Source organism: Chiroxiphia lanceolata, chromosome 16, assembly GCF_009829145.1.
Source record: "Chiroxiphia lanceolata isolate bChiLan1 chromosome 16, bChiLan1.pri, whole genome shotgun sequence".
In the NCBI taxonomy this organism is placed as follows: Eukaryota; Metazoa; Chordata; class Aves; order Passeriformes; family Pipridae; genus Chiroxiphia; species Chiroxiphia lanceolata.
The window spans coordinates 12,296,660-12,311,652 of NC_045652.1; the positions used below are offsets into that span (position 1 = coordinate 12,296,660).

The 14,993-nt window shown below is 45.1% G+C and overlaps 1 protein-coding gene across 2 annotated transcripts in view; it reads right to left on the bottom strand.

The window, feature by feature from the left end:
• TTYH3 (tweety family member 3) overlaps positions 1-12,977 on the bottom strand; it is a 75,769-nt gene extending 62,792 nt beyond the window's left edge. Inside the window, exon 1 of one of the 2 annotated variants that reach the window (XM_032703864.1) lies at positions 12,772-12,977. In XM_032703864.1, the coding sequence (XP_032559755.1) occupies positions 12,772-12,894 (123 nt within the window). In that variant the 5' untranslated portion in view covers positions 12,895-12,977. The remainder of the gene's footprint in view (positions 1-12,771) is intronic. The other variant, XM_032703865.1, reaches the window with a different exon arrangement.
• Positions 12,978-14,993: the final 2,016 nt, after the last annotated feature.

Genomic DNA, 14,993 nt, shown 5'->3' on the forward strand with positions numbered 1-14,993 from the left:
GTGAGTAGGAGGTAAAGAACTAAATTACTGGTGAATCCCATCTGAAGGCACAGATGTTAGAAAGGAAGCTCAGCATTCACTACATCAGACAAAGCAGCAAATTTCACTTTGGCAGGGAAAAGAAATACAGACATGCCTGGTTTGAACTCGATGATGTACTTGATGAGCACTCAAAGTCTATCCTTAAAACTGCTTCTTTCTTAGGAACCTTATATTTCATTTATTGCACCAAACAGTCAAGACCACTCTTATCAAAGCCAACACATGTAAACCAAACCTAATAATTAAGTTAGTGATGAAAGTCCTGCCCAGAGGTTATACCTGCAGAACTACCTTTCACCAGTTGGATATGTCACTGCTGTGGTACAAGAGGTACATCTCCTCCCATGAGCAGATGATTCAGATATAACCACAAAATGAAGTTGGACCTGCAGAGGACATTAAGAGGTGGGTCAGTCACAGGCAGAAGATGCAATAGCTAGCAAATAGCTAGTAAATGTATTTAGGACAGTAATAAGTCTCTCAAAGCAACATTTTCTTGAGAACGAAATTAAGAGCAATGAAATACTATAGCAGCCAACTGAACTTTAATAGCTGCAACAAAATGCACACAAAAAAGGTGCAAAGGGCACTGCAGTGAGACACACGTGACCCAGCAAGCTGTTGCCTCAGTAGGAATTTCAGACTTAAGATACGGGGAGTACACAGACAAGAAGAATTAACATGCCAAGGGGGGATTAGGGTAACGAGATCCTCATACCTTCTCATCATCCTCTGCTGGGAGAGGAGGTAAGTTCACAGCTTGTCCCTTCCTCCTTCTCCCATAACCTCCAGATCACCCGAGGCGAGAGCTAAGCTGCACTAATAAAAACAGCAGAGCCAGCGTTAACTGTCCAACCTTGTTATTTACACCTCAGCAGAACCCTCCCAGCATCTACTATCACTCACACAGCTCCTCCAAGAGCTGCCTGCAAGCACAGAGGCCTTGGAAGCACATCCCAGAGCACCGTTTGTCCACGTGGAGAATTCTTTCAACAGCACTTGACGTATTTTATGTTCGCCACCTTTAGTTTCCTATTTAATATTAAAGCATTGAAAATGCTGAAAAGCTTGTGTTTGAAGAGGTTTTTAATTTTTAACAGGTCAAGCTGAAAAAGCCCAAAAAACAACCTCTGCAGTGATCAAGAGGTTCACTGTTAGAGCATCAGTCTTCCTAGATCATGGACTCCGAGACCAGCCAAGAGCTTCACCAGAACGTTTACCCAGCTGTCCTTATGGGAATGAAAGGCTATTTTAGCCTTGGAAATCTGTTGCTCTCACTAACTTGTCTACTCAGGTTGATCCAACGTCTATTGTCTAACCTGTAAGAATTTTGGATATATACATATGTAAGGAAAGGCCAGTGATCCAGTACATTTGACCTCAGAAGCCAGGGATGAAGCCCTGTCCTGCCCAAGCTCCAGGCACTGCTCGGTCTCATAAGCCAACAACAACTCAGACTGTGTGGGGAGAGGACAGGAAGGACAAACAGAAGAAGACGGTCACATTTTGAAATACTAAAAAGCACACAAGAAGTGCTGTTCAGTGGTATTAAAATAGCACTCTCATCCAAAGTAAAGATTTCTGTTATAGCTACACAAGTGTCAAACAAATCATTCCATCTTCACTGGATGTGCTATCTGTGCTTTCCACTAAATCCAGACAGAAAAAGACCCAAAACACAGCTGATCCATTTTTTCCTGCCACCTACTACAACTGAAACAGTTTCCCCTCTTAAAGGAACATGAACATTAACACTTGCCATTGCCTAGCAATACCTCTAATCTACTCTTGTGCAATAGCTCCCATTTTCTCAAGTCCAAAGTGTTCATTCTAACCTTACTCAAGTCAAAATCTTAAGGAAAAAAAAAAGAAGCAAACCTATCTTTTTAATCATATTTGTCTAAGGTCAGTGACAGCCAGATATCTCCGTCCCCAGCCTTTTCCTAGATTTGTGCCTTTCTGGTTTGCTTGCACTTGACAGCCTGTCAGTCTAATGCTAAATGGAGATCATGTTGTCAGGGTCTACTACGGCATTCACAGTGATCAGAACTACAAGAAGAGTTGCAATAAAGTAGAAATAAGTCCTTTTCTGAAGTCCTTTCAGCCTTCCCTCTAGTTCTCCTTCTGCAAAAGAAAAAAGCCCATGAGTATTTCAAAGATACCAGAAGTAGCATGAAGCTCTCACAGAAGACCCCAGTCATCTGTTGCTGGGGGTCAGCCACAAAAATTAGTTCTGAAAATTACCTTCCTTCCCATTTCGGAAACAAGAAGAGATTACAAAATTATAGAAGTTCATTATTGACTTTTTTCCCCCCCAGAAGACTCAAAAAAAAGTACCTGGTACTTTTCATTGTAGAACACTCAGCTATTCTCTAACTTCCAAACAGTAAAATGGGCACTGTCTGCAACTGCTCCTGTTAGACTTATTCCAAAAGTGTGATTCCCTCAGGTGCTAAAGGTTTAAGATATCATGTCTGAGTAACTTTTCCTTAGATTCTCCTTCCTCTTTTCTCTCCTTGAAAGTTACATTATTACACCTCCTAAGGAAAAATAATATTTGTAAGCAGGACAACTCCACCCTTTCCTCTTAGTTCAACACCGAGGCAAGATTCAGCTGAGGTCAGCCACAAGATTCAGGTAGAGGTCAGCAACTACATACACTCAGCTGCTTCCTTCATTTCTATGCCCTTGCATGTTCCTCACCAAAATCCAAACCAAGGAAGAGCTCATCAGATCTGCATTTGCCAAAAAACCCATGGATTCTGCAACTGATGCAGCACAGCTTGTTACAGCTGCAAACATTCCTGGGCTCTGATAATTATAAGCCCATGGCTGGGTGTCTAATTAAAGGAGGAATGAATTAATGAGTTTTACCAAAGGCTTTTGAGTCCCCATTATAATTCTCACCCTTAATCGGCAGCAGGACACTCAAAGGACAGCGGGAGCAGGATCAAGAGCAGAGACGGGGGATGGATAAACCACCCCCAGCTGATGCTTCTCCCCATCACGTTCCTCTCCAACATGTCACTGTCATTCAGACCCCGACAGCCAGATCAAACCCAGCAGGAAAACGGCTGGGCCTTTTGGACAGCTGAATACAAAAATGCTTCCTGAAGCTGCCACAAAGCACACACCAGCCTTTGAATGCCGAGAGCGGGGAGATGCCGGGCGAGAGGCTCCGCAGAGCGCTGACTCCGCCACTTCCATTCATCCCGGCCCCAGCCCCCACCCAGCGCCAACAATTACAGTTCAGTCTCAGGCTCCCAAGGAGGCAGAAATTGAAAACACGTTTTCATTGAAGCACAGCTTGAATTTCATGAATTCCATTACTCTCGACTTTCTCAGCATTTCCTGGAGTGAATACTGTAAGACAAGGGAGAGAGGGGACAGGAGGGCTGGAGGTAGGGCAGCAATCCTGTGTCACCCCTCTGACCACACCAGTCCAAAAACAGACTAGGGGCACTTGCAGTGAGGACACGACTATTCCCAAACAAAAGAAAATAAGTATATGCTAAACATAAGTTTAGGGAGGAAGTGAAATAACCAACTGCCAGAGGCCTCCAAACAGTAACAACCTCCCTTACGACCAGGACTTAAATAACAAGGCTGCAGGCACAGCCCAGATGTGAAGCACTACAATTTCAGCAAGCAACAGAAAGCATCTCTTTGGCAGGCTGAAGAATTCTTAGCTACTACACCAAGAATCAAAATAACCAGTTTATCAGCTACAGGAACTTGAGCACACTGTTAACTGCAAGAAAGTTCACCCCAGGGAAAAAGCGATGGTAATCGGAGAGAACAGGTAGCGCCAAGCAATGGGTCATTTTTTCCACATGTACAGTTGTAACACAATCAACTTTGGGATTATTCAGTTTTGCTAATTAACACCCTATGGAGAGCTTTGATAGCATTAGCAATACTCTTAATGGTTCCGTCACCGACATCCTTTTCCCTCTCTCTCCCGACCCCAGCCTGGGCCTTATCTTAAGGAGCATTACATCATCTGCTGCACCAAGGCCTCCTTGTAACAGACACCATTATGCAACTGAAGTGCCTCCATTTGGATTTTGGCGTTATTTTGGATTTCGGTGTTGAATAGGCAGCTTGTTTAAATTCTCAGCATGAACAGCAGCATTTTACAGCCTGAAAAGGGTGTCCGTGCACAGGCACCAACACTGGCATAAAAACTCGTCTGAATGTGTTATACATTTGTGAAACATCCATTCCCCACATTCCCCTTTCCCCTTGTCCAGGAATAAGTCCCTCATTGTTAGGACTGATTAGCAATATCTTTCACCCCTAATTTCACACTACAAAGGGCCTTCATGCATATGCACGTGTGGCACCATTCTGAGCCATATCAGCCACAAAAAGCATTTAGTACTGACCAAGGAAATCCAAATCTGAGGACGCAGCTCCAGTTTAAGTGAGGGTGAAGGGGACTGTCAGCTCTTCCCCCGGCTGGTTTCAACACTGCTCTTACTATTGACCAAAAAGCGCTCATTTTTTAAAATAACAACTTAAAAGAGGTCAGGCACACATTACATCTGCTGAAGCAAGCAACCTGATGACCATGTGAAAGCACAAATGATTGTAAATGTTACCCTCACACCCAAGTGCTCAGAGAAGGGAATGGTGCAAGTGTCATGACCGAGTCACACCAACTGCTGTGTCCATGGATTGCACGCTAACCTACTTTTCTTTTCTTGCAAGAGAATAGCCTTGCAGCCTTAGCACACAAATGACTACTTTGCAAAAAACGTGCACATTTGCAGCTTACCAAACCCTAAAGCTCACAATTACAAGATCAAACTTAGAGTGGCTCATTACCCAGAAATCTTAAAAAAAAAAAAAAAAAAGGTCTGAAATGAAAGCCTTTTGCAACATGAAAGTGCTCTGTGGTTTGCTCTTTCCCAGTTTATCTAATATGAAAAAAAAAAAAAAGAAATTGCATCAGCATGGCTCTGCCCCACAGCTTCTGTTCACTAGATACCTGCAGACCCTGTCACCGTGCAACAAAAGTAATTCCTGGTTTGAGGATAAATGTAACCAATTTCTAGTTTTTCACCACAACACAACCAACAGTCTCAGTCACCCCTTGAAGTGGAAGAAAAGGGAGGATTTCCAACAGTGAGGACTTTTTTCTTTTTTTTTTAGACTGTCATATGAGTGCATCCCCAGGACTAAAAGTCCTGCATGAACTTGATCCTCCTTCATTTTAGCTCACCTGTCTTGTTAATCACCATTGTCAGCTGAAACAAAGAACTGGTAGGATGACATACCCTGAAAGTACAAACAGCCTGGCAAAGAGAGAAGCAAGGTTACTGGGTTCTGTTTTTATTATTATTATAATAAATAACTCTCCAGGATATATCAATATATCCCTGAGCATTCTTAGCCTTATTCAGGTCTTAAAAGTGAGAATTAAGGTTCAGTACAGAAGATAATCCTGATATATTCCAAAGTTACTCAAGTGTCATCTGAACCTTACAGCAAATAAATTCCCAGACATCACATCCCTTCCCCCAGCTATGGGAATCACATTCAGTTGAAAACAAGCCAAGTTCTCCTACCCACTCAAGGGGAATGGGAAGTCTCACCATAACTGGTAAAAAGTTTACTACTGAAAGATTTAACAGAAACAAGAAGAGAATTGACAGTCATTGAGAGGTTAATGCAGACGAGATGCTGACTCCCCTCCACTCCAAGAAAATTAAGAGTGAGCACTATCTTACTCACTGCTTGCTTTCAGCCACCCAAGCGTATTCAGTTGACATCAAAGAACATAAAAAGAGTGACTTCAGGAGAAGCCTTGGCCATCACTGTTTAGCATTCAGCACCCCAATCCTTAAAACAGGTACAGGACTGTCCCTGAGAGGAGTCACACCAAGGTGACCAGGCGAGCTCTGCCACAGCACAGTCCTATTGCATCAACACAAACAGCACCAACCATCAACTCTGGACTTCACCCCTTCCATCAGCAACTGTGCTGGTGGGGGCAAGGGGTATAAAATTAGCCTTGTCCTAGAAGAACAAGGAGGAAAAAAAAGAAAAAATGGAAAAACCAGAAACTCAAGGGATTGTAAGGCACTTGTCCCTTCAACTGTCTGTTCTGAAGTCACATATGTCAGGAAATCTGATGTGACAAAGGTTCATAACTTACATCTCACTATCAATGGACAGACTTTTGTTTACAAGTTCAAAAATAAACCTAATCCCAAAATAAAAGTAAGATATCAAGAAGACTTGTAGCACAGCTCCTTAATCCACATTCAAAGCCTTGGGATTAAGTCAGAGAAAGCACCTGACTTCCTACCCTTAATCTCCAGAGTTGTGCCTAATGGGATATGTTCTTCTGGGTGAGAATTTCTCATCTCACTTTCCCTAATAATGAAAAAGAAGGAGCACCAAAAATCCACATCCACATCTGCTTTAAGCAGTGCTTGTTTTATTGGATCAACATTTAAACAAAGGTGCTTTGTTAACCTGAAAAGCACAGATGTTCCTGTGCTCAAAAAGGCATTAAGAATTGATGGGAAGAGGGAAAGAAAAAAAAAAAGAAAAAAAAAAAAAAAAAAGAGAAGGTAAGACTGAACTGATTTTGACTAGCCCTTTCTCCAGAATGCTAGTGATCAGGTTTTGCAGCCCAGGAGACATATAGTGTTACACTCATATTAAAAAAAAAAAAAAAAAAAAAAAAAAAGATTTTTCAAGAGGACAAATGTTGTCTTGGTGCAGAAGTACCAAGGTGCCACTGGCTGGCCACCACAACCACCAAACAAATCTTTTAAATTCTGGTTCTACTCTTCCAGCTAAGAGCAGCATGATACCTTCCATGGTACCTTCAGAGCAAGCTGCATAAAGGTCTCTTAAGAGTGGGAAGCTCACGGGGGTGGACAGCAGCATCCTCTCTGTGCAGGATTAATACTTTTAGGATCCTGCCCAGATGAAGCAAGCATGGTTTACACCTTTGCATACTCACTTGCACCTCTTTCCCTCCAACCCCCACAAGGTGTTTCACATTTTTCCAAGACACCTCTCACCCCCCCGTGTGCTCTGCTCTGTTCAAACCATACATTTAGAACAGTTACTTTTTTTTGTCCAGAGTAAGGTAATCTACAGTCAGGGTTTCCAGAAACTGTCAGTTCTCAGGAGACCATCTGAAAACGTAGCAGCACAGCATGGGTCAGCAAAACAAAAGTAAGGCTGCAGACAGAAAGCTGGCAAAGGTTGATTTTTTTTTTTCCTGTCTGTACACCATATGCTGCTGCATGACCGGATGTACAGTCAACAGAAAACATTGTATGTCTACCTTTGGTAAAAAACAGCCATCAAAAGTTGTCTCGATTCTACATTTTTGGTTATTCATTGTGCTGCAGTTCCTTAGGAAAGGCTCTTCCAGATAAAGCACAGAATAGAGGAGTCAGACCACGGCACCAATTTGCTGATGGTTACTCATGCAGCAGAGACTGACGAGTAAAGGGAAGGAGGGATTTACCATCAGTTCTTAGAAAAATAAAAGTAACTTCAAATTCATTAGAAAACATTGGATTCTACTAACAGGGGTCGCTTGACCCTTCTGGAAATACAAGCAAAGTAGTGCTACAGCAGGAGAGCTGATCAGACCTTGGAAATGGTCCATCTATTCTTGAAAGAAAGAAACCTTCAGTCCAACCCCTTTAAGGAAGGCACATTACCCTCTGACTTTGAGCCAACTAGACAAAAACACGTCATCCAACTTGACTAATACACATGTTTCCAATTTACAGAAAGACTCTTGGTTTCAAAATTGAAATAAGACGCCAGTACAGTAGAGGAAGTTCTAAAACAATCTCTATAATCCAAGTTTTTTGGCAGTTTAGGCTCCATCATGTTTCTCCAGCCAAGAAATACTTCCAAAGATGACATTAGCTGTCATGTGCAGGGAAACAGCCTCACAGAGCCAGAAAGTACCTGACAGAATTAATTTCTTGCTGAACCTTTGGCTACGGGTTCAAACACACATGCCTTGGATTAGAGTTGGCAAGCCAAAAGAAGGGAAGCATCTCTGGGCTTCCACAGCACCTTTCCCTGCTGGATCCCTCCTCAGCACACGTTTGGTAGGAGAAAAAGAATATTACAGGACAAAAGCACTGACAGATGTATGACAGGGAACTCCTGGGTGACAACACTGAAGAGACCATCTCAAAACCAAGGACTAGAGCATATCCCTGCTCTTATTGATGCTTCCTTTAGCACGATTCTGCATCTTAATTGGTGTGAATCAATCATCCAGTCACTTTCCAAAGCACACACTGTTGCCATTACACCTACTAACTGTGCATCTGCAGTTCTGACTCTTACTGAGAAAGCACGAAGTGGTGCAAGGAATGAGTTTCAAAGATGCTGGAGAACTTTGCTTTTTCCAAGCCTGATTCACACACAACCTATGCGTCTACACAGAGTCATGTCAACACTGCCAGTTTCCAGTAATGAGCAAAAAGCTGAATTTCAAGTCAAGGCTCCCTGGCTTAGCTTTCACAGCCTCTTTTCTCCTTCACTGTTCACAGCACACTTCTCAGCACACAGAGACTCAAGAGCTAAAGCATTGTGGGCTCCTTTTCTGTCAGTGCCACAGACACCCTGACTCAAGCAGATATCCCATTACCTGTTGTTGTGCTGTATTACCAAAGCTATTCAGCTTTTCTACTTCTTTCCAGCATGTGACCTCCACACAACCTCAAGGCTCTTACCCAATTCTACCTTGAGAAAGAAAGTGAATTCAACTAAGTCAGTCACAAATACTTACATTACTGAACAGATTAAACCAGTGACATCACCAGTCTCAGGGCCATCTTACTGGGCCAATCAACTGAATTGGAAGTAAGTGGACAGTACTGGTAAGATCATCGTCATTTGTTCAGCAGCAAAAGGCAGGGACACCAGAATTGGTGTTAGCATGATGCTGTCAGAAGGAACAGGAGCTCTGCTCCATTTTTACATTCCCTTCACTCCAGAATTTGTGACTCACTACACAGTGAAAAGGCTTTGCAGTGCACTGCAGTATGACTCAGATGAGAATACAGCCAGAACAAAGCTGTTCATATCAAGATATTTTCAACCCCAATGATTCATGGGAGGATTAGGAAAAGAACCAGTCTGATAAGATCCTCTATAGGGAGGGCTATGGAGCAAGTCCTGCAAGCAGCGCACGAAGACAGATCTGATAGGACTCACCAGCATGCCAAACCCCCTGGAGAAGAAGGATTACAACCCCAGCTCAGTCTACATTGAGGTTCACCTCAATTCCCCCAGAAAAAAAAAAAAACAAAACCAAACAACTAGTTGTACTGCTGTCCACAGCTTGTCGTGGGGGAAGTGGAGCATCTGAAGGACATCAGTACAGACATACATTTTTAAACAATCTAGTCTGGAGGGGAAGGATCTGTTCTGCTCCTCCACACTCACACACACTGTTCTAGCCTAATGCAACAAGATATGCTGTGGGAGAAGATAAGAGTAAGTAATACCAAGAGAAAGTGTTTCAGAGCCTGACTCAGGTGTATGCAGCCAAGACCTGCAGCTGCACTGATGTCAGCCCTTGGCAGCAACACCACCCTAAGTATTTCTCATGTTCTCAGACAAAAGAAGGAAGCCCTGGTAGGTTGGTACACAATGGACACAGCTGCCTTGAGAGAGGCTGGTGCACAGGGGGCGTCCCTCCTGCTCCGACCAAGGGGACTACACGGGACAGAACAGCACAAGTAGCCATCAGATCTGCGTCCTGCTAGATAGTCCCCATCATCCAGGGGCCCAGAAGACTTGACAAAGAGCTGGACTTCAAAGACTGGCAGTGTGTGCTTATCTAGCTGTGCTTCAGAGAGATTTCAGGGGACAGCAGCTCGTCTGCTGCTTCAGTGGAACAGCAGCTTGCACATCACACTAATCCTTGCCAGGTAGAGGTGGAAAGCTTGTTAAATCAGCAGCCTCCTCACCTGCAGGAACACGTGGCACTGCAACAAGTGACATGACAACGGGCTAATGCAAGGCACTGCATTTCACTTCTGGCTGAAGTGAGATGTTCAGCTGATGCAGAAATTCAAAGCCTGTCATCAAAACATGAGTACAAGGAACAGGTAAATATTTACTAAGAGGTTACAAAATGAAACAGTTTTATAAGGAAAGCAATGCTTTCCCTTGGCCACGGGTTGAGAAATCTTTTCTAGAGAAGCAGCAGAGAATCAGAAAGGATACATTGCTTCCTTCCTCATAACAAATCAGAATGGGAAGGGACACTGAGGCCAGCTGTATGTCTATTTATGATGACAGTGCAACTAACCAGTGCCTTGAAGTCATGGAGTTTAGTAAAGGTGATCTTTCCTTACTATAGCTAGGGATGCCCTGCCCTTATCCACCCCCCTAAACTCCCAGCTAGCATCCCTTACTGACCTCTCCTCAACCTCTGGAGAACTCAAATGCAGTGTGTAGCTTAACAGTTCATACTTAAGAATCAGGGTATCAATCACTAATGGAATATAAAACAAAAATACACACAATTTGTGGCAATGAGACCTACAAAGTAAAGAAAATAAGCAGAACTTAAGATTAAAAATGGACTTCCTTATTTTGAGGATGTATACAATCCCACCTGCTAAATACAAAAGGTTCCTAAAGACAAGGGGAGACAATGCCAGCACAGGCTGCAAACACAGAGCAAGAGATGCATATTCATAACAAAGCTAATAGAAAAAAAGCTAGAACTCAAACCCAAAAGGCCTTCTGAACAATTTAAAGCATGAGAGAGCATTCAGCATTTCAGTTCCCAGCCCAGGATTAAGTTTCCCTCTTTCACTGCATTAGAATTAATCTGTGTGGCTACGAACTCCAGAGTCAACTCGCAGAGCCACAGCAGCTTCGTTATATAACCACGACACCGATAGCACAAGGCTGCATTGCTGGAGCCTGTTTGCTCCCCCTCACCAACACCAAAACCAGCAAAGCTGCTGCTGCTCAAATCATTCTCTTGACGACAGACGCCTCAGTAATCCAGACATTCGAGTTTGGATTTGATAAGACGTTTTCTTGCGAGCTGATGTTAAAACTTAAAAGGCCATCGACTGCTGTGCAAGAAGTCCTTAATATCATCAAGGGAGGGGAGGCAGCTACACAGGAGGAGAACAGCAGAAGGCTTTAAGTGGGAATATGATTACTGTAGAAAAATTATCTGACAAACAAACACAACCCCAGATTGTGGCTAGGAATGCTTTCAAGCAATTTAAGTGAAAATCAGTACATCTGCCATCTATTCAAAGGTCAACTACTGCTTGTTTCATGATAACACACTCCCAAGAACATTTTTCCATGAACTCTTAACTTCTGATCTCCAGCTTCTCATATACCTTGTTTTAAAGGCAGTTACCCTCTGAGGTCATGGAAACACAGTTCAGCTGCTGTGCAGCATTACATCTGCATGTGGCCATCTTGAACTCTGCTAAGCCAAGGGAACTAAAATTAACAAATTGAAGCCCCAAATACAAAGTTATGTCAAAAGTCCCTTTGATTTACAGGTTTCAAGGTGTTTCTTTGTATCCACTCATCACTCCTTAAATACACCTCTTGCATTTTGCTCTAGAGTCAGCCCACAGGTCCGTTCATCTGTTCAAAACAAAAAGCCAAAACACACTGATTTCTCAAGTATTTCTAATATCTTCTATTTCCAGGATAAAATGAGAACTGTTTAGGTGCCTCAGCCTTCCTGCCTGTGTGCATGACAGTAGGCTGCATATATAGGACACTGCAAGTATGTTCAGAAAAGCAAAATGGTGTTTTCAAAACCAGAGAGCGTGGCAGAACGAGGCAGCAGAGCCACTGCAGCTCTGTTCCAAGATGACAGCAGAGATCACAGATGTTGGAGCGCACAGATTCACTCCACAATCATTTTAATTACATGCCTAGCCAACCAAGCACAGGGTACGGGCTAAGCAGCATTAAAAAAAAAAAAAAAAAAAGCGGCACACAAGTATTGTGTGAGCATCCTCCCGTGCACTTGATGCGAATGCCGCTCTCGTGCATTAAGTCATCTGTTTTCCAGCAGGCAGGCAGGCGGTTTTGGGAAGGCACTGCTGGCCTCTCTGCAGGGCTGGCGGCATCAATGAGGATGGTCAGCGCAGCCTGCACAGGGTTATTGCCGGCCATGGGGGGTTACGGTCCAGCCAGGGGCACCAGGCCGGGACGGTGCCTTCGCCTGGGCAGCGCTGGGACCTGGCCAGGGTACCCACCAGGGCACCCACCCGGGCACCCACCCGGGCAGCTCCAGCCCCGCTGCCGGGGCCGCTCCGCGATGCGGTTTAGTGGGCACGGTGGCGTTCGGTCAAAGGTTGGGCATGATGACCCTGGAGGTCCATTGCAACCTTAACGATTTTATAATTTCACCTTCTCCCAAGAAGAACTTGGGGCTTCCAGCAGCCTGGCGGGGGTGGGGGGCAGCTCAGGGCTCCTGCTCACCTCGCCGGCAGCGACAACCTCCAGCCGCCAGCAGGGAGACCCCTGCCCCGACCCGGGGCAAGGGGATGGAGGGGGCAGCTCCTGCCTGCCAAAACCTCACGGACAGGGGGGACACGGCACCGACCGACACCCACGGGCACCCACCCGGGGAGCCCGAGCGGGGACCGGGCATCCCCCTTTCCTCCTCCTCCTCCTCCTCCTCCTCCTCCCCCCCCAGGCGGTCCGAGCCCGCTGCCCAGCACCCACCTGCTGGTACTCGGCGTCGTGCGGTCGGAAGTCGGCGGCGGTGAGCTCCCAGCGCAGGCTGAGGTGCGGCAGGCGGTGCAGGAGGCTCACCCACCAGGGCGGCGAGTAGCTCACGCCCGCCATGGCCCGCGCCGCGCCTCACCCCGACCCGCGGGCCATGGAGCGCCTCCCGCCTCACCGCCGGCCCCGCATGGCCCGATCGCCCCCGCGGCCCCCGCGCTCTCCCGCTCCCTCTTTGTTCGCCCGAGAGGCTCCGCCGCCCGCGCCCGGCACCGCCCGCCCGCTCCCATTGGAGCCGCCGCCGCCGCCGCCCCGCCCCGGCCCGGCCCCCGCGCTGGGATCGCTGCTCCTGTCCCTGCCCCGCACACCGCGCTCCCCGCAAATATCCCGCGGACATCCCGCGGACACCGATTAATGTGCTGCTGCCACGCGGTTTGCACGACCCAGAACCAGCCAGGTTGCAAAGGACCTCTGAGATCATCCAACCCGTGACCCAACACCACCTTGTCTGCTAGACCATGGCACCAAGTGCCACATCCAGTCTCTTCTTAAACTCCTCCATAAATAATTATCTCTTTTTAAATACCTCCAGAAATACTCTGTTCAAGTGATTATTTTGTTATTTTTCCCCCTTATGCTGACACACAGTGAGAGAGATGAGTGTCTCCTAAACGTTCATCTGTGCTCCCTCTGCTGCAATGCATGTTGCCATGTGTGCACCCAGTCAGGGAGTGCTGGATAACGCTCTACCTCTAGGAACTGTGAGCTCAGGAAGAGGAAATTTGCCATCTCTGGATTTTTGGAGGGGGGGTTGAGATGGATTAATTATATGTCAAGAGGAACTTGAGCAATGGTCACAGCACTGAGCCTGACAGAGTTCAAGAGGCATTTGGAAAAATAACAAAATAATAATTTGAACTGAGTTTCAGAATCTGAGTGTCTCAAAAAATGTGTGGATATGGCACCTGAAGATGTGGTTTCATGGTGAACATCGTGGTGGTGCTGAGTTGACAGTGGACTTGGTGATCTTAGAGGTCTTTTCCAACTTAATGCTTCTCTGGTCCCATGAACAATGGTACCTGCACTGACTCTGGTTCACCTTCCACCCTTCTCTCTGTGGGCAAAGGTTTGGCCTCACCCAAACCCTGACCCACAGCCAGTGCATTGCTTCATCAACTCCAACAGACCTGGAGCTGTCAGCTTGTGTCGATGACATAATAAATCAGAGCCTTGAATGAAACATCTGAATGTTTCAGCAATGACAGCATCCAACTGCACAACACCTGGGAGCTGTGCACAACATAACAGCGTGTGCTGGGCTCCCCACAGAGCCACTCAGACGCCACTTTCCCAGGGATTATACTCCAACTCAATGGAAAAAGCTTTTCATTTCTCTCTAAACAGAACATAACCAAACTATTTTTAGTCTTAAAGGTAAAAAAATATGAGCGTATCCTCTCCGGGACTTCTCAGAATCAAGTGACTATATAAATGCTCCGTATAACACTAGGATAGCATAGTGGAATAGAAAAGATTATGCTAAGCAGCAGCAATCCCAAATTTATTCACTTCATTACAAAGATCGTGCTGTTCCTGTTACAATTGAAATGTATACAAATATTTGCTGTTTTCTTTTTAAAGGAATAGACCAAATAATTTCATTCTTGTTGTAAGTATGTAGTGTAGTCCAGCATTAATGCAGGAGTTCCTAAACTTGGCCAGTCTATTCAGACCATCTTCTGGGCCTTTGTTCTCTCTACCCCAGTCTCCCCGTCCCAGCCCTGCAGCAGCACACCTCACCCACTGCTGACTGCTCAGAGCACTGTGTTTAAATATCACTCAACAAAATTTGGAGTTGGAAAAGGAAAAAGGACTATCCAGTCCTCTAACAGACTTCAGGCAAATGTCTCATAGGTCTTATAGGCTTGAGAAACCCTCATCTGTTTAGAATTAGAAACCGTTATGGCCCATGAAAATATGGGAGTGCTGTGCATCCAAAAAAAAAAAAAAAAAAAGAAAAAAGAAAAAAGGGTAATACCAGCGGGGTTTTATTCTCCTAAATGGCAGCAGGTCAGTACATATCATAGAGACATCTCCTTTGCAAGTATGATTTTATTACTTTTCCCAAATGCAGCCAGGATTTCATACTTTATGTTGTCCTGACTGATGCGTTTCATAAATAAGGAGAGCAAAAAATGCTACAATGGGCTATTTAACACCTT